Here is a 27,946-nt window from a genome sequence, read left to right on the forward strand (position 1 = left end):
AACACAGAGTTAAAATGTCGTATACCTAATACACGCACGTATTAAAAAAAAAATTAGTTATACAAAAAAAACTTGATATAATTTAATATTAATTTGTATATTTTCTTTCTAACGCTATTATCATCTCAAAAAATGAATTTACTTGATACTCAAACTTGTATACAATCAAGATTGAGCCTAATTATTTATAAATAGCAAAATATAAAACCAAAACCTTTAAAAATACACAGTTTGTTATAGAATAAATAACGCTAATAATAACTTGTAATTTCACAAGTTTTAATAATCAAACTTCTTAAGAGATTTCTATGACTCGGTAGGCGTTGTATCATCAATACATGAAACTTTTCCTTCGCGAAATTCTTCCTCGTCACATTCATGTTCTTCAGTTAAAGTTTTACACATTGTGTGATTCACATCACAAATAATGCTTCTGCGGGCGTTTTCTAATGGACCGTAATTAGTAACATGTTTCTCGTGATGTACGGTAGATTCATGAGGCATCTAAATTTGCATAACTTAAATAATTTTTTTCTAATTTTTAGACTATATTATACATATATACTATTTATACATATACATGAATACATGTATCTCTCTCTGGAATATATATTTATATATATTATATATATATATATATATTATATATATTATATATATATATTATATATATATATAAATTATATATATTATTTATATATATATATATATATATATATATATATATATATATATATATATATATATATATATATATATATATATATATATATATATATATATATATATAGCTCTTAATATTTTTTATTATTTAAATTTTATTTTGCTTCCTTCATTTTATTTGCAAATGTAAATGTTGTAAATGGTTGTGGCTAAATACTTTAATATATTTTTTATATCCTACCTTTGAATGCATAGTGTTGCAGAAATGCAACATATATATTATTTAATGCCTATATGTTTAAACTAGATTAAAACCAATCCATAGAGTTGTTATATTAAAACATAGCTATGCTAAAATGTGTGCATGCTTTTAAAATAAATTTTTTTTAAATTAATAAACGTATCGAAATACATATATAGTTTTGTTTTATATTTTGTAAAAAACAAGCGAAGTGGGGCTTGTTTAACAACGGTCGCGTTTTGGGTTAAGCACTACAAATATATATATATATATATATTTATTTTATTTTATTTTTATATATTATATATATTATATATTATATATATTATATATGACTTGCAAAACCTGATAATTCACTTTTTTGTCATTTCGAGATAATTGGCAAAAACCGTTTTCAGAAAATCTGTTTGTTATGCAGTTGTAATTGAAACACTATTGTATGCATATTACCATGTGATAGAAATATTGGATTCTGCATGTCCTGAATTATTTTCCTGATGCAAAATTACAAGAGCTATCCAGTGGTGTGCGCAAGTCAGATTTTTTGAAAAAGTGAATTATCAGGTTTTGCAAGTCCATTCCTCATATATATATGTATATCATTTTAACCTAATGAAACTTAAAAATTGTTTATATACAAATACATCATATTTGTGTCACTTTACAAGAAAACATTAACTTGAAACAACCTGACAAAATCTATTTCTTTCTTGTTTGTTAATGTCTCAAAATGTTCCCCCTATCCTTCCAAAAAGAAAACAAAAATTGAACCATTGGATCTTTATTGGCCAAATTATGATTATTAAAAATCCACATCAAATGTTGATTATTAAAAATCCACATCTACTGAAAAATATGAAAGTTAATATCAATATACTTTCTTTTTTAATAATTCTTTTTTTTTTAATTTTGACTTTAATCTTCTAGCTGAATTACTTTTAACGTGTTTTAATCAATAAGACTTAATAATTACTTTCTTATTATTTTTATACTTTTGTGCCAGCTTAGTTGATAGTTAAGAAAAAGTTAGTAAAAACACAATTTAGTTCCACTAATCACTTCTTCAAGATAGTTGATAGTTGAATTCAATTTAATATTTTATTGTCAGCAAGGTAGTTAAAAACTCATTTTTGCTTGGTTTGCCCTGTTGTTAAAACTTAAAGGAAAAAGTTTCTAAACTTAATATAAATGTTTAATTTATTATTGAAAGTTGTAAAAGAAATTAAAGTTATTAAAAGTTTTGAAAACTAAAGTTATTAAAAATTAAAGTTATTAAAAGTTGAACTGCTGTAATAAGTACTTTTTAATAATTTTTTGTATGACAGCTAAACAATACTGATAAATTTATTAAACATTTATTAATAAATGTAATTTTATTATATTTAAAGATATTTATCATTAGATACTTATCAGCAGCCCTTAAAATAATCAATTATAAAAACCAAAAAAAATGAAACTACATAAATTTGATGTCACCAAGTGAAAAGTTTATGTTGACAGTTGTTATTATTGACAGTAACAACTGTTGCCACTAAGCAACTAAGAAAAAAGTAAAAATTTACCAGTTGCGGAGGTGCTCTGAAAAGATAGCTAAATGGATAGTAGAGCAAGTTCACACATGATGTTGCGTACAAATCTGCATACCTCATGCTTTGACTTGCAAAAAATGTTTGTCTCGATCCTAAATAAAAATAAAATTGCTCAATACTTTAAAAAAATTTTTTTTTACTTTATATAAGATTTATATAACAGTATAAATAATAACTTTTGAAAACTTTATAGAAAATTGAAAAAAAATAAATAAAATAATTGACAGCTCATAATTATCAACAAACTTGGGTACAACATGCACACAAGATTTATCACATAACACAGGATTATATCACCTCATAACGGGTAAAAACCAAACTTTATGTAAAAGCGAAACTTTATGTAAAAACTAAACTTTATGTAAAAACTAAACTTTATGTAAAAACCAAACTTTATGTAAAAACCAAACTTAATGCAAAAAAAACTTAATGTAAAAACCAAACTTTATGTAAAAACCAAACTTTATGGAAAAGAAAACTTTATGTAAAAACCAAACTTTATGTAAAAACTGTATGCTTGAAAATGCTCATTTTAAATACTTTAGTTTAGCAAAAAAAAAAAAAAAAAGCATTCATGGCAGTTGTGTCTGGAATTCAATAAATAATCAGACATTTCAAACAAAAAACGTTTACCTAAACTATTTTGCTGATTGTGGTTCTCTAATGTAGTTTTTATATGCGGTCTTCTCCGTTTAAAATTTGATGCCAGCACTCGAAAAAGCGCTGGCAGGATGGTCATTTTTAAGTTAGCCTGCACGATTTAAAAAATTCATTTTTTTCCTGCTATATAAATTAAAATAAAACAGAAAGAATGCTTTAAATAAATACTTGACCAAATAATTACAAAAAAAAAACTGGTAAAAAAAAAGCATTTTTTATAAAAGTTGAACAAATAAACAAAAATATTTTGTTGCAATTTAAAACAACAACCTTTTAATTTTTTTTGGCAAGCAATTTATCATGCGCTCGCCCAAGTTTTTGCGGGCGTGTGGGCGAGCACAAAAAGATTTGAGCGCTAAAGCACTGGCTAAACGGAGAAGACTGTATATACAGTTTTTCTGTTCAGGGTCTATGTGCAGTACAGTTACAGTGAACTTTAAAAAATATAAACCTTCTTTATGTTATGTTTTTACTATATTTTTATAACAAAGTTGGCATATAGCATAGTTGCAAACAATATTAAAACTTAGAAATAAGATTAAGCTAATAAAAAAAATATATATAATAAAAAAAGAAACAAAAAATAAAGATAAAGAGCAAAACACTAAAAAAAAAAAAAAAAGAAAACAATTTCAAACATCTTTTGGTTTTTCTACCAAAAGTTTGTTGATTAAACTTTTTTTTACTACTTTAAACTTCTCAAAGCGAAGGTGGGACTCATTATCAAAGCGAAGGTGGGACTCATTATCAAAGCGAGGGTGGGACTCATTATCAAAGCGAGGGTGGGACTTTCCTATAGTGCAGAAGACTATCTTTTATTTAAATTGTTAAAACCCTCTCTCAACCCTTTAACTCCAAAACAAGGACATGAAAACAAAGAAGCCTGCTGCGAAACAAGTTAAGTACAGTACTACCAGATACAAGGTGAGACTTAATAAAGAAGCCCAATGTGAAACAAGTTAAGCACAGTACTAGTAGATATATAGTAGGAATTAAACTCTGAACTTCTCTTTTATTAGACACTATACTGATTTTAACTATAACTTTTAATTTTTTAAATTAAAATGATTGAAGCATGGTACACGGAGCATGTGATTCTCTTTAACAGCTTTATGAGTAATAAAACAAAATAATTTCAGCATCTGATTTTCAAGAACATGACAATGCATTTTTAATAGTGATTATTGCAGTCTTTTACTTTCCTTCATAATAATTTATGCATTTTAAAGTTCTTTAAAAATAATTATTAAAAAGTACAATAGTTTAATTACAATATAATAACAATAAAATCATACCACTTCTAAAAAGACTTCCTAGTTGACCATAACACATTTCCATACTGTGAACAACCTCCTAAAAAATAAAAAACTACATATGCTATTAGGCTACTTTAATTAAATGGTTAAAAAATGAATGGCTAAAAAAATGTATGACTCAAATAGAAACATGAGATATAATTCAAAAAGTTTTATATTTTTAGTTTCATATAATAAGTTTCAGACTCAACAAGTTTACAAATTTTAAAGTAGCAAGATGAAAAAATATAAAATAGAGCTAATATATAAGATAAACCAATAATTTTAAGAAAAAAGTCCACATTAAAAACAATTAGTGACTACAATATGAAAGAAAGGAATATAGTTGTTTAAAGATAATGGTTATTCAAGCTATAAAGAACTATTATTTTATTATTATCATGTAACTTTAAAGGCCAATTCTCCTCTATAAAAACAAAATTGAGAGATGGTAAAATATGACAATACGTGTTAAATTTTTTACTAAAGAGATGTAATAGGAATTCTTATAGTTCAATGATTTTTTTTTTCTACTAAAGATATTTATTTATATTAACATAGCTTAAATTTTTTTTTTTTTACCAAAAAGATAGGATAAATATTATCATTATTAAATGATAAAAAGATATTAACATAAAAAAGATATACATTATCATAGTTAAAAAAAACACATTACTAGTAGAGTAAAATGGGTTCCAATGAAATAGTTTTAATTTTTTAAGATAGGGTAACCATGGGCAAAGCGAGACATTTAAGTTTTCTAGCTTTGTACAGAATTATTTTGAAATGGTACAGTAATTTTGTTTTATTATATTAAATTTTTTATGTTTTTTTAATGTTTTAAAGTAGTTTCCATCAGTTTTTTCCTATAATATGACATAGAAAAGTGGGTTTAAACTTACAAGTTGCATCAATTTGATTTAAAAAATCAAAATTAATTTTTTTTCTTTTGTGGAAAAAATCCATGCATGCTGCCATTTTTTACCACAGAACAAGCATAATATTGAGTTTGTAATCATTTATTTGTATCTTTCAGCTGCCATTCTTCTTTTTATGTCAGATTATTTTGTTTCAAAGATTACTGAAATAAATCATCAAAGTAAACGTTTAGGATAGCAAGTTTATAACCTTGCTATTATCATTTTATGAAAGAATTTTATGTAAAAGTAAAACATCATTTTGTTAGAAACTTTAAAAGAATATAACATAACTTTGTTGTCATTTAGTGACAACAAAGTTATGTTTTGTCATTTAGTGACAAAAAATTTTTAAATGAGAAATTACTAGAGAAAAACTAATCAAGCTAACTGAAACGAAACTGACGTGAAAAATGCTATTACAGCAGTAAAGTTGAATCAGATCTCTTTAAGAAAAGCTTGTAAAAACTTTAGTTTGCCAAAAGATTCACTACATCGGCATGTTAAAAAGGCTTCACTTAAAAGTAGTTTACATACTAATTTTATGGTCTTTCAATGATGGATATTAGATTGATAGTATTTGAGTTCTGCAAAAAAAAATTTAATTCCAAATCCTTTTAACAAAGATAGTAAATTAGCAGAAGAAGACGTTGAACGAGGCTTTTTAAAACGCCATCCTGATTTATCACTAAGAAAACCAGAAGCAATTTCTATAAACAGAGTATTTGATTTAAACAAAGATAATATTAAAATCTATTTTAGTAATTTAGAGAATTTGGTAGATAAATATCACTTTGAGCCAAATCAAATTTTTAATTGTGATAAGTCTGGGTTGTCATACGTCCATAAGCCATTAAAAGTTATCTCATCTACAGGAAAACACTGTGTTTCATCAGTGACAAGTGGGGAAAAAGGAATCACAACAACAATTTTATGTGCATGTAATTCTGTTGGTCATTATGTACTACCCATGATGATATTTAAGCGCAAAAAAGAGAGAAATTATTCACAGATAATGCTCCAGTTGGAACTATTCAAGGATGCTCAGAAAATGGCTGGGTTGATACTGATTTATTTCTTGAATATATATAACATTTTGTTAAACGTGTACGATGCACCTTGATCAACAAAGTTTTACTTATATTTGACGGTCAACTTATAGACTATGCTCATGACAATGGTTTGTTTTTGGTATTGCTACCACCACACACAACTCATAAACTTCAACCATTGGACAGTGGATTTTTTAAGCCTTTGAAAACCTTTTTTAATCAAGCATGTATGAGAGGGATGCGAAACCATTCAGGAAGACGAATACAAACAGAAAATCTTGGAGAAATTTTTAATGAAGCATATTTAAGAGCTGCTAATATAGAAAATGCTACTTCAAGTTTTAGAGCAACTGGAATTGTCCCATTTAATCGGTATGTGTTAGAAAATGAGTATCCAAGAACATCTTTGAGTGATAATAATAATAATAATAATATCAGGTTATCCATATCCATGAAATTCACTTTGAACAGAATAATAAAAAAGAAAGTGAAATTTTACTGCAGCCAGAGTTGACTACATTAGAATTAAAGAATCATGATAAATTAAAGCCAACTGAAAGCTTTTCAGAGACCACTGTTACTTCATCATCACTGTTACTTCTTTTAAAGGCATACTTCAAATTCCAAAACTTTATCCTCCAAAAAGAAAATTAGCTGAAAATCTCGGATTATAACTACTTCTCCATATAGGAAAAAATTTTTACTTTTTTTTCAATTATTCACCTCCCTAAGGCCGAGAGGGTCACTACAGTCAAAGAGGCTACTTTTTGTGGTTACAAACTTTTCTCAACTCTATAACTCCAAAACACACACCTTGACAAACAAGGCCACTGCGCAGAGAAACAAGTTGAGCACGGTACTACCAGGGGCGTGGTGGGGATCAAATTCGGAACTTCTGGCTTATGAGGTGAAACGACCGGGGCTTTGGCCGGCGCTAGGTTTGATAACACATAGCTGCAACTGGGGCCAGGTTTATGACCAGGGCTGCATAAATATTGATAGTCGGCCGGGTCATAAACCCGGCCCGGGCTACATTAAAATTGATAGATCCAATAAAAGTATTGTTTTTAATTATAACTCCTATCATAAATTTTAATTAAAAATAACACTTATAGGATCTATCAATATTTATGCAGCCCTGGTCATAAACCTGGCCCTGGTCACGGCTATGTGTTATCAAACCTAGCCCCGGCCAAAGCCCTGGTCGTTTACTACTACTGTGTAGTACACAGTAGGATGGTCAAACCTTATGAGGTCAATGATATAACAAATGTTTAAAATTTAAAGCTAGTTTATAAAAAATAATAATTTTTTTAAAATAAAAATCCATTTAAAAGGTGGATGTTTTAGATTAAAAAATAGATTACAAAACAAAATATAAATTTAATTTTAAATTATTTTATATTAAGTATCATATTAAGCTAAACCTTTATGTCATTCCGTAGTTGTGTAATGTCTATTTTGTCAACATTAGTGGAATCCAAATCCCTAAAGTAGAAAAAAAACGCTATGAATTGAAATTATTTTTTATCATTTTCTTTGTTATAATTTAGACCAAATTAACAAAAGATGGCCTTGAAATAATTTTTTTAATTTACAGTTTAAATTTTAGTTTCATAATTTTTTATTTATTTAATATTCTTTTTAATTTACAGAAATGGTCTACAAAAACTTTGAAATATTTATACTTAAGCTTTAAAAGAATAGCAACTATTTAAATACAAGATTAAAGTACATTTTATTTTGTCTTTTTTTATATGTCAGTCATTTTATACACATGTATTTACATTTATCCTTACATTTCAAACAAAATCCAAACATACTCAAATTTATCCTCTATCTTTTTGTAAACCCTAGCTCCTTAGTCAGAACCTGGTTTTACAAAAAGTTAATTTTTGGCACTTCTTTTATATTTTATTTCCATGGTGAAATCGGAATCTAATGAAAGTGGAATTTTTTTAATACAAATATTGCATTTTCATTATTAATCACATAAATACTTTTTCATTTCATATTATACTTTCAAGACTATTCAACCAAAATAAGTCTCTCAAAGTCAAAAAGAAGCTATTTTTTATTTAAACTTTTTTGTTATAACTTTATACTCTCACATGCTTAAAACAAGGAGTGGTAATAAAAGGGGGGGGGGGGGTAATTTTAGTCCAGATCTAATAAACAGGGGAGAGGGTCTTAATAAAAGGGTGAGTAGGAATTTTTTCTTAAATCTAGTTTCAATTTATTGTCACCTTAGATTAAAAACCTCTACAGAACAGGTATACAACAATTTAATTCTACTGTGCATTGTGCTTCTAATATGCATTTTTAAACAGCTGTTTTATCACAACTTCAATAGGATTTAATATGCTTATATAAGTTTTAAGAAATAAACCAAAAGCTTATTTTTAACAATCAAGATTTATGAGACTTTTTTTATAAGTCTACAGTTTTTAAAAACTGATTACACTAAAAACTTTTATTTTTATCAGTGATCGATATATATGAAGAGTTCTTTAAATCACCTACGCAGAGGTGGAAAAAGTAACAAAATTTTGTACTCAAGTAAAAGTTACTGTTACTTGAGTGAAATTTTACTCAAGTACAAGTAAACGTTACCGATCAAAAAGTTTACTCAAGTACAAGCAAATCTTACCGATCAAAAAGTTTACTCAAGTACAAGTAAAAAGTAGCTCATTAAAAATGTACTTAGGGTAAATGTTACCGTGTTACTTTGATAACAGCCATTCCCAGGTAACAGACCTGTCGAATAAAAAACATAAACAATGTGGTCTATTTTTTTTTAGTATATATTTACATTATATAAGTAATATTTTTATATAAGTAATATTTTTAGGTGTGTTTGTTTTTAATATAAATAATACGATTTAAAATTTGTCATTATTTAGCACTCATTTTATCAGTTAAAGTATTTTTTTCTTCTTTGTGTTTGTAGAAACTTAGAATTGGGAAATTTCTCATTATATTTTGTGTAGATATGTGCGCTATATATGTAAAAATATATGTAAAAAATGCTTTGAATAATTACTTTTTTTCTTATAACAAGGAGCATCTAAAAAGGAACATTTTCAAAATAAAGCCAATAATTGTGTAACTAGGATATATAATTAATTGAAAATAACAAGTTAGTTTTCATATTTTTTTATAGTACTTTGTATAAAATGTAAACATAGTAAATCTTCATATAAAATGTAAACATAGTAAATCCCCATATAAAATGTAAACAGTAAGTTTTTTTTTTAAATTCTTTTAAAATTTTCTTTGAAAATTCTAAAAGAAAGATTAAAATTCGAAACGTAAGCTCGGCAAATTTTTAATGTCTTCTTAATTTGACTTAAAACATCACTGAAAAATATATGGAAACAATTTTATAAAACAGGCAATAATTTTTATCAACTAAGAAAGTTAATTCATACTTTCTGTGTAATTAATTACTAATACACAATAAATTTTTCTACTTAGTATTGTTTATGATTAAAAATGTAGCAAAGAAAAACACAATAAAAAAATATATACTTAAGTAAAAGTATAGATTTAAAAAAATACCTAAAAATAAAAATTAAATGTAAATAAAGAGTAAATGTAATTTGTTACTTTTCACCTCTGCAACTATGCAACTATGCAACATGAGATTTAACAAAATACAATATTCAGCCTTATTTTTGTCTCGTTAACATGCGAATTACTATGAGTTTGTATTATTCAAAGAAAAAATGCAATAACAAGAAAATTTGATACAAGTAGAACTAAAAGCAAGCGGCCATCTACGAAACGCACAAAAAAGCTCTTTTTTTAAATTTTAACCTTGAAATCACTTTTCTCTAAAATTATATTTATATATCCATATTATTTTGTTTTTTTTTCTTCCAATTAGAATTGCTTTGTTAAAATTTTATTTATAAAAATTTTAAAATATAATAATGATTACATGACAAAGAATTGTTTCTGTAAAGACCATATAGTCAGCATGCAAATTTTTATTTCAAGCTAAAACACAAACCAAAATCTAATATTAGACTCATAGCTTGCGTTTAGAAATAAATAATAGTTCATAGAGTTGTTTATATAGTAAAAGATTCCTGTACAATATTAGATGTCTAGGTAACTACCACAAAAATTGTAAATTATTAAAATTAAGATAATATTGATTATTTAAATTAAGATAATATCAATGAATTTTTATTTATTTGATACATACATTTATTTATGTAGTTTTAGGTGAGTTTTAGGAAAACAAAGACGGAAACAAGATTTTCTAAAATCTTGTTTCCATCTTTGTTTTCAAAATCTGGCATTTTCTTTAGCTTTATATTTCTTTTCATCTGGATTTATTTTTATGTAACTCTTCTGATTCAGAGCTTTTCTTTGTTTAAACTTGATGGCTTTAATAAAAAGTAACTATACAAAGAAATTTTATAATAATTTGAATAATTTTATAATACTTAATATATGCAAACTTTTTCTATTTTGGTTGGACGAACAACCTACAAATTCCCACAGAGGTTCTATAAATTTAAATATACTAAAAATGTTTCAATATTTTAAATAGTTTTTTTTGTACACTTTAATAGTAAACCAGGTTTGCTGCTGATCCATTTAACACTAACTGCTAAACTTTTGAAACACTATAAAGTATTAAAAAAGTAAGAAATGTAAAACACATTTAGGTTATTCCATATGAAATCAGCTAGTTTTTCAAAAGTGCCCCAGGGTACCACCTCAAATTTGCTTCAAAAAAAACCACCCACAGCTTTTATGAAAAAAACACTATCCTGAAAGTTTCAGCTTGATTGACCAAACCGTTCAAAAGTTATAATTGAACTAATATTGACCAAAATTGGAAAAATGTGAGTATCTGGAGCTTACAGTAGATTTTTTTGATTATTAACAGATCATAACTTTTTAAATAAAATAAATGACCACCTAAAATTTTTAAGGCTAATAGTTTTTCACCCAAATTATCTATTTTTGTAGGTGTTTTTGACTGATTTTAAACAATTTTTGAGTTTTTGTACCTCAAAGTTGCTAAATAACGCAATATTAGAAAAAATTTTTTGGCAACTTTAATGTGCTACAGTTTAATACCAACAAACAAGCTATGCCAATTTTTTGTTACTTTTGTGTACCTAGAGTAACCACTTGTGGAAAAAATTAACATTATGTGTTAAAAGTTTGTTTAGGACTTGCAACAGCCTGTTAAATATCACTTTTTTAAAAAAATATGATAAATTACTTTGTAGGCGTAGCGTAGACAGTTAAAATAAATTATGACTTTTTACTAGCAAGGTTCTTTATGTAGACAATCACCAAAAAAAATTTAAAGACCTATACTCTATCTTATGACATGATTGTAGCCCTATGACTTATGTGTATATTTGTAATTTTCCCCTGTATAAATATAATTAGTTTTTCCTAAAATAACATTATCAATGTCTTAATATATTTGATATGGTTTTATGTTTGTTATATTTTATGCATATAATATAATATAATTTTCACATGGTTATAATTTAAGTGTAAAATACTTCAATTGCCTCAAGAGTTTGTATTAAACTCTAAATTTGCACAGTATTTTCTGAACTTTATTATTTTAGTTTTTAATATTGCACTTGTACTTGAGATTTCATTTTTACTGATTTTATTACTGGAAAAAAATAAAAGTTTTTTTTTCAGATTATAATGTTTATAGATTAACATGTTTAACCCTCGATTTTAATGTTTTTAGATTAGTAAAAAATGTCAGAGAAATGTTGTGTGAGAAGAGTTTTAAATGAAGATTGTGATAAAATGTCATATTGCAGAATGGTAGGAAGAATAAGACTAAAAGATACTGGTATTGAAGTTTTTATTCAAAGGATAGAATACACTTTTGAACCAAATGAGGGATATGTTTTCACAATGAAAAATTGTATATTTCTAGATATGAAGCACTTCAAAAATACTGTTGTGATCCAAGTCTACAAGAAAAAAATTATCAAGAGATTGTGTAAAGTCAACATATCAATAGCAAATAAACTTAAGATCAAACCTGGTCAAAAAGTTTGTACTAACTGTATGAATGAATTCAAACGTGAAAAAATTACAGAAGTTAGTCAAGATGAAGCTGCTGAAGAAGGATTTAGTTGTTCAGACCTTGTTAAAACAGTTCTTAACAAGAGTGCGTCTTTATTGGAAATATCTCCACTCAAAAATGTAAGTAGACGCGACAAATTAGGATGTGGAAAGCAAAAAGCTGAAAAAATCGCAACAAGTATGACAAAGTAGTGTCAGCATTGTAGTGTAGCAAAGTAATGCAGCAAAGTAGTGTCAACAAGTATGACAAAGTAGTGTCAGCATTGGTATAGACCCAAAAGATATATTATCGGAAAAAGAGCAAAAATGTATAAACTGTAACGATTTAGACAAACTGTTAGATGCAATAAAAAATAAATGAAAATAAGTTTGAAGGAAGAAAAAGTTCAACTATTAACACTAACTCCTGATAGTTATTCAATTGAAAAAACTTGCAAAACATTGAAAGTTGAAAAATGAAAAAGGAATACTTGCTAAACCTGAGGCTAAAATTGGACAGCTTTTGGAAGATATTGTTAAACAAAAAGTCATTGAAATTTATGAATCCGAAGAATTTACAAGACAATGCCCAGGAAAAAAAGAGTTTGTTTCTGTGCATATAAATATTAAAGTTCATACACAAAAACATTTAATAATAGTTCAATTAAAGGAACTTTATCTTATATTTAAGAAGTTTAAGTTATACCCTAAACACAAAGTTGAATTCAACAAGTTCTGTGAACTAAGGCCAAAGTGGCACATCACAGTTGACAGTAGTGGAAGTCACTCAGTTTGCGTATGTTCTTATCATCAAAATGTTAAGTTGACTTTACCTAAGGGTCATGTAATATATTACATAGATTTGATGAAAGTATGTGTTTGTAATATAGATAGTCGAAGCTGCATGTTTCATTTATGTCCCAACTGCCCTGGTAAAGTAAATTTGAAGACTTACTTGGAAAATGTATTTGAAAATAACGATTTCGATTTTGACAATCAGATCACATACAAACAATGGGTGTAAACTGACCGAACTGCACTTTTCACAGTCCAAACAAGCATTATTGAGTTTATTGAAACTCTAAGTGAAACTTTGTATGACCTTTGTCACCACCACTTTATCAAAGAAGTACAATCCTCCTGCTTATCAGAGGCAAAAAGAACATTAGATCAACACACTTGTCTTATTCTTATGGATTTTGCAGAGAACTATAGTTTTCTTGTGCAAGATGCATTCCAAGGGTTTTACTGGCAAGCCGATCAAGCTACCTTATATCCATTTGCTGTTTATTACAAAGATGAAAAAAATTAACTCAACTGTGAATGCTATTGTAGAATTTCTGACCATCTTCACCATGACCAAACAACAGTTGATTGCTTTCTCATAAAGTTACTCCCTATGATCAAAATCAAACTACCCACAATCAATAAAGTAAAATACTTCAGTGATTGTGCTGTGTCACAGTATAAAAATAACAAATGTCTGTTACACGCAACGTACCATCTTGAAGATCACAATATTAATGCTGAGCAAAAGTCCATGTGATGGAATAGGAAGAACTATAAATAGAGAAGCAGCAAAAGTCCATGTGATGGAATAGGAGGAACTATAAAAAGAGAAGCAGCAAAAGCAAGTCTGCAAGCAGCAAATGCAAACCAGATTCTCACACCAAATGAACTGTTTACATAGGTTAAAAAAAACATTAAAGGTGTTAACATATTTTACATTTAAAGTGATGATATCAATAACCATGAAACTTATTTTAACATAAAGAAACAAAATGAAGAGATGAGCACAGTCCCAGGCACAAGAAGCTATCACAGTTTTGTACCAGGTGGAGAAAAATTATTTTTACAGAGAATCTCTAGCGATACTGTCTATGATACCCATTTGCTGAATAATATTAACTTGGCAAAAAAAGATCTTTGAAACTTTCAACCTGGTAAATAAACTACATGCTTTTGCGATGATGAATGTGCTAGAGATTTGTAATGAAAATCAAGATGTTAATGTAAAATTTATGCATAGAAACAAATTAAATTTAAAATGGACTAATGATGCACGATCAAGTCAGTGTTGGGTTCCATTTGACAAAGTAATATATTAAATAAGTACTCCATCCATTAAGGGTAGAAGTGCTTGTGACTACAAACTTGCTAATAATGATTATGGCATTATTATGAGTTATGTAAATCAGAGATAAAGAAATTAGTGTACTTGTGTTTCAAGTGTATATACACTTCTTCTTTCAGCATTTTTATTTTTTTGAAATACAATATAACTTGCGCTATTAAGTATCTTTTTAAACTAAAACAGCATTGCACTTAAAATGCTAAAATCATGTCATAAGATAGAGTATAGGTTTTTAAACTTTTTTTGGTGATTGTCTATATACAGAACCTTACCAGTAAAAAGTTTCATAATTAATTTTAACTGTCTACACTACTTTCTATGCCTACAAAGTGAATGTAAATTAGCATTTTTTTTTTTAAATAGTGATATTTTAACAGGCTGGTGCAAGTGCTGAAATAACTTTTAACACATAATTTTAATTTTTTCCACAAGTGGAAAAAATTAAAATTATGTGTTAAAAGTTATTTCAGCACTTGCAGCAGCCTGTTAAAATACCTCTTTTTTAAAAAAAATATGCTAAATTACATTCACTTTGTTATTACATGAAAGTAACAAAACTCTTATTACATGAAAGTAACAAAAATTTGCCACAGCTTGTCTGTTGGTATTGAACTGTAGCACATTAAAGTTTCCAAAATTTTATTTTCTAATATTGCATTATTTAGCAACTTTAAGGTACCAGAAATCAAAAATTGTTTAAAATCAGTTAAAAACACCTACAAAAATAAATAATTTAGGTAAAAAACTATTGCCCTTAAAAATTTCAGGTGATCATCTATTTTATTTAAAAAGTTATGATCTGTTAAAAATAGAAAAAATCTTTTTTAAACTCCACATACTCAAATTTTTCGGATTTTGGTCAATATTAATTCAATTTTTGAACTTTTGAACGGTTCGGTTGATCAAGCTGAAATTTTGAGGTTTGTATTTTTTTCATAAATTTGTTTTAGTTTTGAGATATAGTGTTTTTGTTGATAACAAGTAAAAATTAACAAATGGGAGATTCTAATAAGCTTGGGATAGGCTGGATTTTCTGAAAACTAATAAACCTTCCATTCAGTGTATTAAGCATGCAAGAATAGTAAATGATAAAGAAAACCTTAAATATGTTTTCTTTACAACAAGTTAGGAAATTAAAAAACTAAAACTTGGGTTGATCAGTCTAACAATATTCATTATAGTTTATTATGTTATAACATAAACTAACATTACTTAACACATTATTAAAAATTTTAAATTTAAAAAACTTAATGACCATACTTATAAGTTTCAGCTAATTGTATTTCTAAACGATGCAATCTCTCAAACATGTCTAAAAAATTAAATGTGTAAAATATAATCAAAAATATAATCATATATATATATACATATATATATATATATATATATATATATATATATATATATATATATATATATATATATATATATATATATATATATATATATATATATTATATATATATATATATATATATATATATATATATATATATATATATATATATATATATATATATATATATGATTATATTTTTTACAATCTTCATCTTTTCTCTTACAGTAACTTCCAACTTTAATTAGTGGCTGCTTGCAGCCTTGTTGAAAGCGAAGATATTTAAAAAAAAAATACATATATCAGGCCTTGTTACGAGATTTCGCTGCGTAGCGAAAACGCGTAACGCATTTCTAAGTAACTCAACTCAGCAAATATATTTTGCATCGTTAGAAGTTATATTGCGTCATTAGCGTTATTTCAAGTACCACATTGTAATTAAAGTTATTTTATTAACGCGTTAAAAATCGTACAAACAGTTTTTTTTTTTCTCACTATAACAAAAGTTACAAATAAAATCTAAGTTCTTATTAAAAAAATCATTTTTATTATTTTTTTCAAATATGAACTAAATTTTATTTTGAACAAAATATTTTTTTCATGAAACGTAAAATGTTTGTTTATTTTCTTATGATTTTACATTTGGTTTTTGGTTATTTTATTAACTGTTAATAAATTTTTTCTTATTTAATTTGTGAACTCTTTTTAATAATGTTTTTAAACAATAGTTTTTTTTTGTTATTTATCAGTTACCGATAACATATTCGTGATCATAATTTATTTTCATAAATTAAACGAACGTCTTTAAAACTTTACAATATTGAATTAACAATAAACAAATATCTTATTAATAAAATATTTACATCAAAATAAATCGTGCATTTTTTAAACTATTATGACTAAAAATAATTTTTATTTTTAAAAGGAATTTATATATTTAATTCCTTAAGATAAAACTTAAAACACTTTATTTTTTTTTAACTAATTTTTAACAACAACAAAAAAAATTATGAAACAAACTGTTTCTTTAACAAAAAATCTATTAGTTTACAATTGCGGTTAAATGCTTCTACTTACGACTTTATTTCTTCTGAATAAACGTCACGTTAACGATAATCAAAAGATAATTTAAATATTCTAAAAGATATAAGTTTTTGCGTAGCGCAAAACTGCTGAACGCGTAGGCAAATCGCCTTATCGCAAGCAAAATGCGAGCTGCGTAACGATTCTTAACAAGGCCTGATATATATATATACATATATATATATATATATACATACATATATATATACATACATACATACATATATATATATATATATATATATATATATATATATATATATATATATATATGTAAATAAACATTCTGACTATATTCATTTATCTTCTTTCAACCTTGTTCCCACTTACCTTGTTTTAAAGTCCATACATCAAGCTCTTGAGCTAGTTCAGGCACAACTAGATAAGTTCTGAAAACATGAAAAATTAAAAAATTTATTAACTTACATTTATTACTTTACTTTTTTTTTATTTTATTTTTAGTTTACATTAATTTAATTATTCAGACTCATATGACTAATGAGATATTTTTTTACAATTAAAAAAATAGCTTTCAAACAACTTAGTGTGGATAATTTGTTGCAGATAGTCTGCTGTGATCTGTTGGTGTGGAAAACATGGTACAAAAAAAAAACTGATTCCTTTTCTTTTAAGTTTTTGTATTAAATTAATTAAAAAATGGTATTTAATCCTTAAATTTAAAATTAATTTTTTTTTCTTTTATACAAATTTAGAATAAAGTTAGTTCAGTCAACAGCTATATTGACACCAGAAATACTGCAATCGATGGTCATTAAAACCACATTCAAATCAAAACAAATAACAACAGTCTAATTTTTTTTAATCCTGTTGTTTCTAATATCTTTAAAGCTACAAAACAAAACTAGTGTATCATATAATCTACCATAACAAATCATAATGGCAGCTTGACATATGAGCTACAATGTTGATCATTATAAACAATATTTAATGTTTTAATTACACAGAACAAAAGTGCAAAACCTTTGTTTTGTGTAATTATTGATTATTATTATTTTTTATTTTATCTTTATATAAATTAAATATAAACCTCCAACCCTGTTGTTTTTTTGATTTGAGTATATCTCCAAATATGTGATCACCAACAAAAAGAATATCCTATATAATATCAAAAAATGCCTTCTGAATTAATAATAAAGCAAATCGAAGCAATAAAAATTTAACATAATTACTTTTAGATTTATTACTTAAAAATACTACCTTCCCTTCAGCACCAATACTTAAAAATACTACCTTCCCTTCTGTACCAATACTTAAAAATATTACCTTCCCTTCAGCACCAATTAGTTCTGAAAAAACTTCTGAATTTCCTAAATTTATAATCAAAATGGATTTTAAAATTTTTTAACCATAATGCATTAAAAAAATTTTCAACTAAATGTTCATAACATTTTTTAATTTAAAATTTATCATAAACAATTTCATTTTACCCCCAGAGTATATGATGCCATTTTCAAGTTTTCCCATATATTTTCCAATCCGAAGTTGTCCTGTTTTCTGAAATTATACAGCAATAATAATTGTACAAGAATAAAGTATGTATTAAGTAAGATTAGGATTTAAAAAATATTTAATAAAAAAATATATTTAAATTTAAGAATAATATGAAAATTTAGAGATAATATAAAATAGGATAATTTAACAGGATGGAATAATAGGAAGTAATTATGAAAAGATAATAAAACAAGAATAAAATAGGATAGGATTTTTATATATGTTAAAATACTACATGAAAAAAAAAACATTTCATACTTCATCAACTTGACGCAGTGCAGTTCCTATTTGTAAAAAAAAACTGTGTAATTTTACACATTTAGTACATCCATGTAATATTCACAAATTAACTAAAACAATTATACCTTCACCAAAAAATAATGGCTTTTTAGCATCAACCAAAATAAGATCAAAAAGTTCTTTCCACTGAGGAGGGGGAACACCTTCCTGAATGCAACAATGCTATTATTTTTTGGATGTTATCTCTAATATTATATAACAAATTAAAATTAGTTAAAGTCAAACATTATTTTAAAAGTTTTGGTGTTGCATAAAATGACATAAAATTACATTCAAAAATGCTGTTCATATAAAGTTCAGTACAGAGATTGTTGTCTAGTACTTAGTGAAGGAACCTTTAACCTTCAGAAGTGTTTGTATTCTTTCAAGACTTTCAGAAGTCAAACACTGGGCAACTCTATGCCCCTTATAGCAAGGTGCTCCCTCATGAATAAAAATTAAGTCTCCAATGCCCTGCAATCCGTTCTTTGCAGCCAACTCCTTTAACTGTGTCTTGTACTGGTTCTGCTTCATTGTACTTTCTACAACATACAACTTACCAGTGTCAAAAATTATCATTACACTCCATATCATAAGCTGCGTTGTTATGCTTAACATGCTGAAAAATACAGTCTTCTCTCATTTCCTCCCCAACTTGTTGTCTTACATACTGCACTTGCTACTCAGAACATTGAGTAATACTCCTATCACTAAAAAAAACTCTTTCCCAATCTTCCTTAGTCCAGCAGCAAGAGTGCTTCACCCAGTTGAGACATTTAGTTTTCATGTGAGGAGTTAGTTTGTGTTTCTTTAATGAATGACAAGCTTTAAGCCCCATGTCAAACAATCTATTCTAGTTGTTCTGTTGCTCGTAGAAACACTGTGCTACTCAATAATACCCTGCAGCAGTTTACTTGTTGCTTTTCTGTTCTTTTTACACTCTAGTACCAGAAACGTGTCTCTTTTGCAAAACTCTTAGATATTTTGACTTGCATCAGGGTGACAAAATTGATCCCAAACTAAGCTTCTTTTGAAGTCTACAAACAGATGCTTCACTAACACCAACTTTACTAGCGATATCTTTTCCCTGCAGTCCTTGTTTTAGAAGAATTTTGACTTTAGCCCGCTTTCTTGGAGTAAGATTGCCCAATTTACCATTATGACTAATTCAATAAAAACTATCAAAACTATTCGCGTGTCTTGATTTATCAATAAACTTTATCTTTAGTTGTGATGTCATAGTAATGAATTGGATCAAAGATTATTAAGCATGTTTTTTGCAGTTTATGTTTAATTTATTGACACATGTGCAAAAAAACAGTGATTTTCAATAATTTAATTTCAATTTTCAATAATTTAAATAAAATTTGTTCATTCATTAAACAATCATTAGAAGCAATTTGTAAAAGCGTTTTGCGTAACTTTAATAAAACATTTCTTAAGATATAATTTTTTTCCTAGTTTAAGTTTAGCTTAGCATTTGTTTTTTTAGCGCATTTCTGAAATGTTTGAATAATCAAATTATCTAAACAGTTGTGGTCAAGTTGTCAAAAAAAAATATCATTTGCATGGTTAGCAATAGCGTTCCATTGCACGCCATTCCTGCCCAAGCCGATGTAATATGTAAACATAAAAGTAAAAGAGGCATAGAATTATTAAATATTATAGTATAGTATAGTTTAGTATAGGATCTTTTATTATTTGAAAAGTGCTTTAATCAGAATATTAATTTTATTTAACTTAAGGAATGTAAAAAAGAACATACCTCTGGACTTTCAGCGCAATCACAGAGAAACTTCATTACTTCCTTTAAAATATATATTTTAAAGATAATATTTTTTTACAGACAAAACATAAAGTAGATCTAATTTACTTTCATTAAAATATTCTTAACTTAATCAACAGCGTAAAATACTTCTTAATGGTACAAATACAGTGTAAAATTACCTTAGTATATTTATAGTCACTGTTGGTAAGTAAAAAAGTTTTTTTTCCTGCTTTTCTCATTCTAAAAAGTTGCACAAAATAAAATAGAACAAATTTTAAAAAATATATTCATAAACATAAAATAAACTAAATCAAGTTTATATTTTATTTATAACAAAATATTTAATCAAGTAGTAGCGCAATGATGGAGTGCTTGCACAGCAGGCAATACAGAGTTTAACCCCATCACATAATAAGAAGAAGTACCTCACTTAACCTGTTTCTCAGCACAGCAGGTTTGTTTGTCAAAGTTTGTGTTTTAGAGTTAAATGATTATGAAAAAGTTACAACATTTCAGATAAAAGAAAAAAAGAAAAAAAAAAAGAAAAAAAAAAAGAAAAAAAAAGTAGGCTCCTTGATATTAGTACCCCTTCTGGACCTTGGGGAAATCAATATATTAAAATGAATAACAATAAATGTTTGCTAACATGTTATACTATATATTTTTATTTAAGTGTAAAGAAAATTAAGGAAAACAACTAAGAAAGCTTTTAATTATCAGTATTACATACTATACTTTTATATAAATTACAAACAAAAACAATTACTTGCAATTCAGTAGTTTTAAAAAGTGCTGTTTGCTTAATCTGATCAAAAAGATAGAGCTAAATCTAATAATAAGTGAAACCTTATTATTTAATAGGTGATTGTTAAAATTTTTAGAAGATGGTGGAAAAATCTGTTCTTAAACAAACTCTTTTTGTTGTATGTATAAACCACCTTTGTCTGTATATATAAATGACTTAAAAAAAATAAAACCCAAAAAGTTTATTTAATTTGACTTGTGTCAATTAAAATAAGTCACGTTTGCCAGGGGATTACTAAAAATAAAAATAATTACTAATATAAAAGTTATGAAAAAGACAAAAAAGATTTGTTATTAAATTTACATAAAACAGCTTTACATTTGAATCTATTTCAATTAGTTACTTCATTTTTACACATAAAAATAGGTTATTATAAGTCCCTCTCTCTCATTACATCTCATTACTATAAATTCAGAACACAAAATTAAATAAACCTACTATGTAGGAAAACATAATGAGCAAGGTAGTACTAACAATGTGGCGGTAGTGCTTATGAAGTGAGCACTTTACCATTATGCCACCACTTTTTAGAGACATAGAATGTACAGTCTACCACTGCAATTTAATGAAATATATTAACATTTTTAAAATATCAAAATCAACAACAACTTGAAATATTCAAAAAACCTGTAAAGTAGCTGTGGAATTCGCGGCTATAAAAAAAAAAAAAATAAGTATAATTAATTATATGTAGAAGTAAACATAGTAATTAAAAAAAGAAAATGATTCTTACATCTTTTGCAATATATTTATCAGGATCTGCAACTGTAATGGACTTTAAGTTTCCCTAAAAACAAATGTTTTAATAATGTTATAGTAATAGTTAATAATTAGTTAATGTTATACACAACTATGCTTGTGTGTAAAGCATAATATGACAAAATTGACACAGGAATAACTAAATTTTTTTTTTAAAAAAACTTGTTTCAATTTTTATTTTGTCTTTTTTTTTTTTTTTTTTTGGTTTTATTTGAATTGGGTTTAGAAGTTTATATTTAATGGCAATAAATTTAAACATGTTTTGAATAACTAAAGTACATGATTTTTTTTTAATATAGTGATGATTATGATTAGCCTCACATATTTTCAAATAAATAATAAAAAATACATTTAAAAAAAACCAGCTGAAATTAACTAAACTTAGCTAAAACTATGAGATTTATTTAAAAAAAATCAAGTCAGGGTCCAAATTTTAAACATTTATTTTCTAATTTCTAGTTAACTTCTTTTTTTTTACAGACTCACATAACTTGGATTTGGATCTATTTGTTTGAAAGAAAAGAGAATGGAAGAGTCTTTAATATCCCCTAGGTTGTTAAAGGATAAATGTTGTTCAAAATATGATTGAACGGGTTTTGTAAATTTAATGGTGTCATTATTGAAGTAAAATGGTTTTACATGTTCTGTTCTGATGATAAAAAAATTATAAAATGAGTTACAAAAATGTTTAGGTGTGCAAACTCAATATTTAGTATCACAAATCATGTTGGAAAATATAGGTACTTTATGTGTGGCATTAAGTTTTTCTACAGGATTCAATTAAATTCTGAAGAAAAACAAACACTTGGTTCTTTTGATTATCATTACGGAAAATACATAGAAAACAAAATCAAAAATGGCTAATAAAAACGTTATTATTAGCCTATTGTTATTAGTCTATTGATATTTTAAATACCTATTGATATTTTAATAAGGATCCAAACACGATCATACAAAATTCTAGTATATGAATTTCATATATCAAATAGAATAGCTACAACATTTGGAAAATCATTTTAAAAATAATGGTCTGGCTTTAAACAATGGTTAAAATCAAATAATATCATTTTTAGAGGCATCGGATAGAAATAGTATTAAATGACAACATTGCTAACAGATACGTTTGATTTTGGAAATTTCTGACCGAGGAAAACTTTAGTTATAACAAAATTATTTGAAGAATATTGCATTCAAAACTGTTATTTTCATTTGTTTAACTGTTGTCTAAAAAAAAAAAATACAGCATCTTATTATTGTAAAAACAATTAAACTGTATAATCATTGTGTTTCAAAGCCGAGCTGATTTAAACAAGGTATGTTTTCTAATTATATACCATGCTGGAAAAAATTTTCAAGATGTTTCATTTTGTAAAAAAAATTTTTTTTTTTAGTATAATGTAAACTTACATATAAATGCACCCAATCCATGGCATGACGAATATCTCTGCCCATACTTTTATAAGATATAAAAACATTGTTGTTCATAACACCTTTAACTTCTCTAAAATAAACAATTTATGATATTAAAATATATCAAGCAATATTATTAATAACAATTATGTAACTAAATTTATTGATTGTATATTGTAAAATCAAAGATAATTAAAAAAAAACCTTTTGAAGTCAGGTAGTACTTTCTCAAACATGTTTACAATACATGCTAGCAGATAGATTTCTGGCAGGTTAAACAATGTGTTGTTAATTGTAAACCTTTCTTTATCAAACTATATATATATATATATATATATATATATATATATATATATATATATATATATATATATATATATATATATATATATATATATATATATATATATATATATACATATATATATCAGCCCTCGGAATTAGGGTCGGCATTCAGCATTCATTTTATCGACCTGATACCAACCTCTAACAGTTTGAGGGCGGGAATAAATCGCCAACCTCATTTTCCTAATTCCAATGACTGATATATATATATATATATATATATATATATATATATATATATATATATATATATATATATATATATATATCAAGAAAGATATTTACAAATCATAAGAACCATCCATAAATACCAATTAGGTATAAATGGGTGTCCTATTTTTTTGCTCAATGTGAAGACTATGCTAGGGAAAAAAATAACAGAAGATTTAAAGTTATTGAAATGATTATTTTTTAACCTGGATTCCTAGAGTATCTGACTATCATTTTACATTGAAATTTGAGGTTCAAAATTGATAAGCTCTTGTACCCTAAATATCCAAATTACCCCCTCCCCTAAAATAGTCTATAAGTTAAAAATAAAAACTATATGTAAAATAAAAACAGCTTTAAATATTTCATTAAATTATTATGATTGCAGTGTTCTAAACAAAAATTTCAACAATTACTCTACAATGCTATACATATATTTAATAATAATTTTATAATCTTGTTGTACATAATAATGCTGTACCTGTAGAAAATAACCAAAATGAAATAACCATGTTGTAAATATGTGGATAGATTGTGGTTAGTGGTTCTCAAGTCAAAAGCCAACTTTTTTTTAAATTTTACATCTTTATTTTTTTAATATTTTCCTTCAAATCAGTATTATGAATTTAAAAATATTTTATTTATATTAACTTTTATTTTTATAAATCAAATTTTGATAGCATTATAAGTCTGAAACCTATATTCCATATTATTTGTACAATCCCTAGCAGATAAAAAAACTTCTTAGAAAAAAAAGCTCCATATAGGAAAGGCCAATATAAAAACAGTGTTAAAAATAAAACAATAAGTGAAAAAGAGTTTGATTAAAAATAAATTACCTGAACAAATTTATTTGGGTAAGTATTCCTTAAATCCGGACTTTAAAAATAAAATAAAATTTTATAATATAGATTATAGAAAATATTTTTATCTAAAGTCATAGATAATAAAAATTTTACAACTATTACCTATATTAAATATTTAAAAAATATATTCAAATAACATATTTTCAAAAATTTGTTTTATTTACTTTGTTTGCAACATTTAAAAATAAAATATTCACATCTACCTTACTATGAAGTCAAAACCATGCACACATGTTAATATATTGCCATAAGTATCAACCTAATTGCATAAATAGTTGTTAATATTCTTAAAAATCAAACATTTAATGTTTTTGAATTAATTAGTCTAACAATCTACAATTAATAACCATTTGTTAATATTATCAAACATTTTATGTTTTTAAATGTTTGATAATATTAACAAATGTTGAAAACTACATTTAAAAAAATAAACATTTGATTGTTGATTGAAGCAAACAATTTTATTATGAAAGTATAAAATTTTATTATGACAAAATCATTCAATTAACAAAAACAACAATAAAAAAATAAGAAAAATTTTATTTTATTTCAAAACATTTTTTTAAATTCTTCAAAAATAAGTTTTACAACTATTACCTTTAATAAGTTTCCATAGAGATTGTCAAACAAAAGCCCTCTATGTTAAAGTAAATACAACTTTAAAAACAATAGTTTAATCCGTACATTTTTTATTAATAAAACTTAAGAAAATAATGACTTTTGTTTATACAAACATTGCATGCACAATCATTAATTTATTGTTTGAATTAAGTTATAAATAAAATGTACACATGCTGCATACCATTTTAAACATCATTATATTATTGTTTTACAAATAACATTTATATTTATTTTTTAAAATAGGCATTAAAAATGCTTATTTAAGAGTCATTGATTTTATTTACATATTTGGTTAATATTTTTTTGCTCTGTTCTTTATGTATATTAACTATTGTAGTTTATCTTTTAAAAAGTAAATTAATTTACCTAACAGGAAACGATGGATCGTATTTGTAGTTTTTCAATTCCTTTAAAATAATAATGAAAACAAAAACTAAATTTAACCACTTTATTAACACTATTCAAAGGTATTTTAAAAAAACCTACAGTAGGATATCCTTCATCAATCAAACGATTCACAACCAAATCAAATGATATACTTTCATATGCAGGTGATTTATAAACTAAATATTGACAAAAAAAATAGTTTTAAAATGACAAACTAAAAATTAAAATTTTAAAATAATTAAAATTAAAAGATATTATCAAATTTTAACTGAAGTTCGAGAATAAAAATAGTTACCAGCTAATGTGTAATCCATATCAAAACCAAAATATCGAATATTTTCCAAGCTCAAACTTCGATTAACAAAAACCCTTAAGAGAATATATTTTAGGCATATTATTTACAACTTTTCTCTTTTTTTTCACTTTATCTCTCTCTCTTAATATATATATATATATATATATATATATATATATATATATATATATATATATATATATATATATATATATATATATATATACCTATTTACCTTTGTGAAGAGCTTCTCTTATATAAATCAGTTCCAATAGAAGATTCACTCAGAGATGAATTAGTAAAACTGCCCATGTTTTCCATTTCAATATTTAAATATTTATATTTCAAAAATTTTTGCTATATATTTATAACTTAAAAAATCACACTTTTTTTCAAGAGATACTAAAATAATTTCAAAAGATTCTAAAGATTATTGGATAAATGCTTCCCTTAATAAACAACCTTCTCTTTAAATAACAGTTTAATTCAATGATAGTTTTAAACAAAATATAATCAGATTTCCTCTTTAATATGAATAGATTATCTTATCTTATGATAAAATTGATTCCATTGTTTATTAAATAAAATTAAATAAACAAAAAATGTAAAGAAATAATATAAAATGATTTTAAAAATGAATGATTTAAAATAACAATGCTGTAAAATCACATTGTGTCCATAAATTGGTTTAAAATTTTTTATTTATAAAAAAAACAAAACAATTATTTACTATCAGTAACAAAATGTTAACAATAATTAAAAAATATATATCTATATATATATATATATATATATATATATATATATATATATATATATATATATATATATATATATATATATATATATATATATATATATATATATATATATATATATATATATATATTACTATTTGTAATAACAATAACAACTGGATAATAAATAACAATAAATAAAGATAATGAATATAAGTAATCATTATTAATTTATATTATTCTTATTATATATATATATATATATATATATATATATATATATATATATATATATATATATATATATATATATATATATATATATATATATATATATGTTTGTAAATATATAAATTAGTAAAAAAAAACCCACTTAAATTCTACCTTCGACTGTCAGTTTTTATAAAAATAATAACAATAATATTAATCATAATAATAACAATAATAATAACAACAACAACAATAACAACAACAACAACAATAACAATTATAAATAACAATAATGTTAGTAATATCAATAATAACATGAACACTATTGTAACAACAACAAAAAAAATAACAACAAGAATTGAAAAAAAAATTTTGAAACTTTCTTGAACACTGACAAAGATGTCTTTATTATAAAATTGCAGATATTGATAAAATCTATAATCAACATCAGTAATAAATTTTATCCCAGGATTATTTTATATCCTATCTGAACAACATTCGAAATCTCGACTGAATTTACCTCTCCGATAAATTTCTTTTATCTGTGCTGTAATCATTATCGTGGTTAGATATCGTTTGATCTGCGTTAATAAAGCCATTATAAATAACTTTATCCATATTCTTCTCGTCAATCATTATTTTTAAACTATAAAGTTGAATAAAAGGTAATATTATTTTATTAAAAGATCAATCTTTAAAAAAACTA

The 27,946-nt window shown here is 25.2% G+C and overlaps 1 protein-coding gene across 2 annotated transcripts; it reads right to left on the reverse strand.

Moving 5' to 3' along the window:
• Nucleotides 1-78: 78 nt before the first annotated feature.
• LOC100203734 (cytosolic purine 5'-nucleotidase) lies at nt 79-27,894 on the reverse strand. 2 transcript variants are annotated; one of them, XM_065792320.1, is made up of 24 exons: nt 27,761-27,894; nt 26,294-26,367; nt 26,098-26,174; nt 25,978-26,018; nt 25,588-25,627; nt 25,194-25,249; nt 24,964-25,003; nt 23,774-23,883; nt 23,567-23,660; nt 22,134-22,187; nt 22,028-22,053; nt 20,775-20,835; nt 20,593-20,634; nt 18,914-18,995; nt 18,807-18,832; nt 18,485-18,551; nt 18,321-18,364; nt 18,085-18,152; nt 17,367-17,425; nt 15,878-15,929; nt 7,845-7,905; nt 4,449-4,506; nt 2,467-2,585; nt 79-504 (listed from the first exon to the last, which is right to left on the reverse strand). In XM_065792320.1, exons 1-24 carry the CDS (start codon nt 27,874-27,876, stop codon nt 307-309), a joined length of 1,665 nt encoding a protein of 554 aa, XP_065648392.1. In that variant the 5' UTR covers nt 27,877-27,894; the 3' UTR covers nt 79-306. The 2 variants fall into 2 exon arrangements, with proteins under 2 accessions (XP_065648392.1, XP_065648393.1); XM_065792321.1 differs by lacking the exon at nt 27,761-27,894 and adding an exon at nt 26,529-26,764.
• Between the last annotated feature and the right edge of the window lie 52 nt (nt 27,895-27,946).

This window comes from Hydra vulgaris, chromosome 03, assembly GCF_038396675.1.
Source record: "Hydra vulgaris chromosome 03, alternate assembly HydraT2T_AEP".
Lineage (NCBI taxonomy): Eukaryota > Metazoa > Cnidaria > Hydrozoa > Anthoathecata > Hydridae > Hydra > Hydra vulgaris.

Bases quoted from the DNA above. Each gene is read 5' to 3' on its own strand.
- LOC100203734 (XM_065792320.1), bottom strand. From the start codon at position 27,876: ATGATTGACGAGAAGAATATGGATAAAGTTATTTATAATGGCTTTATT. The intron at 25,628-25,977 runs GTAAATTAATTT...ACTTTAACATAG, and splicing joins GATCCATCGTTTCCTGTTAG to AGGGCTTTTGTTTGACAATC. The intron at 17,426-18,084 runs GTTTATATTTAA...TCATGTTTTCAG, and splicing joins AAAAAACAACAGGGTTGGAG to AACTTATCTAGTTGTGCCTG.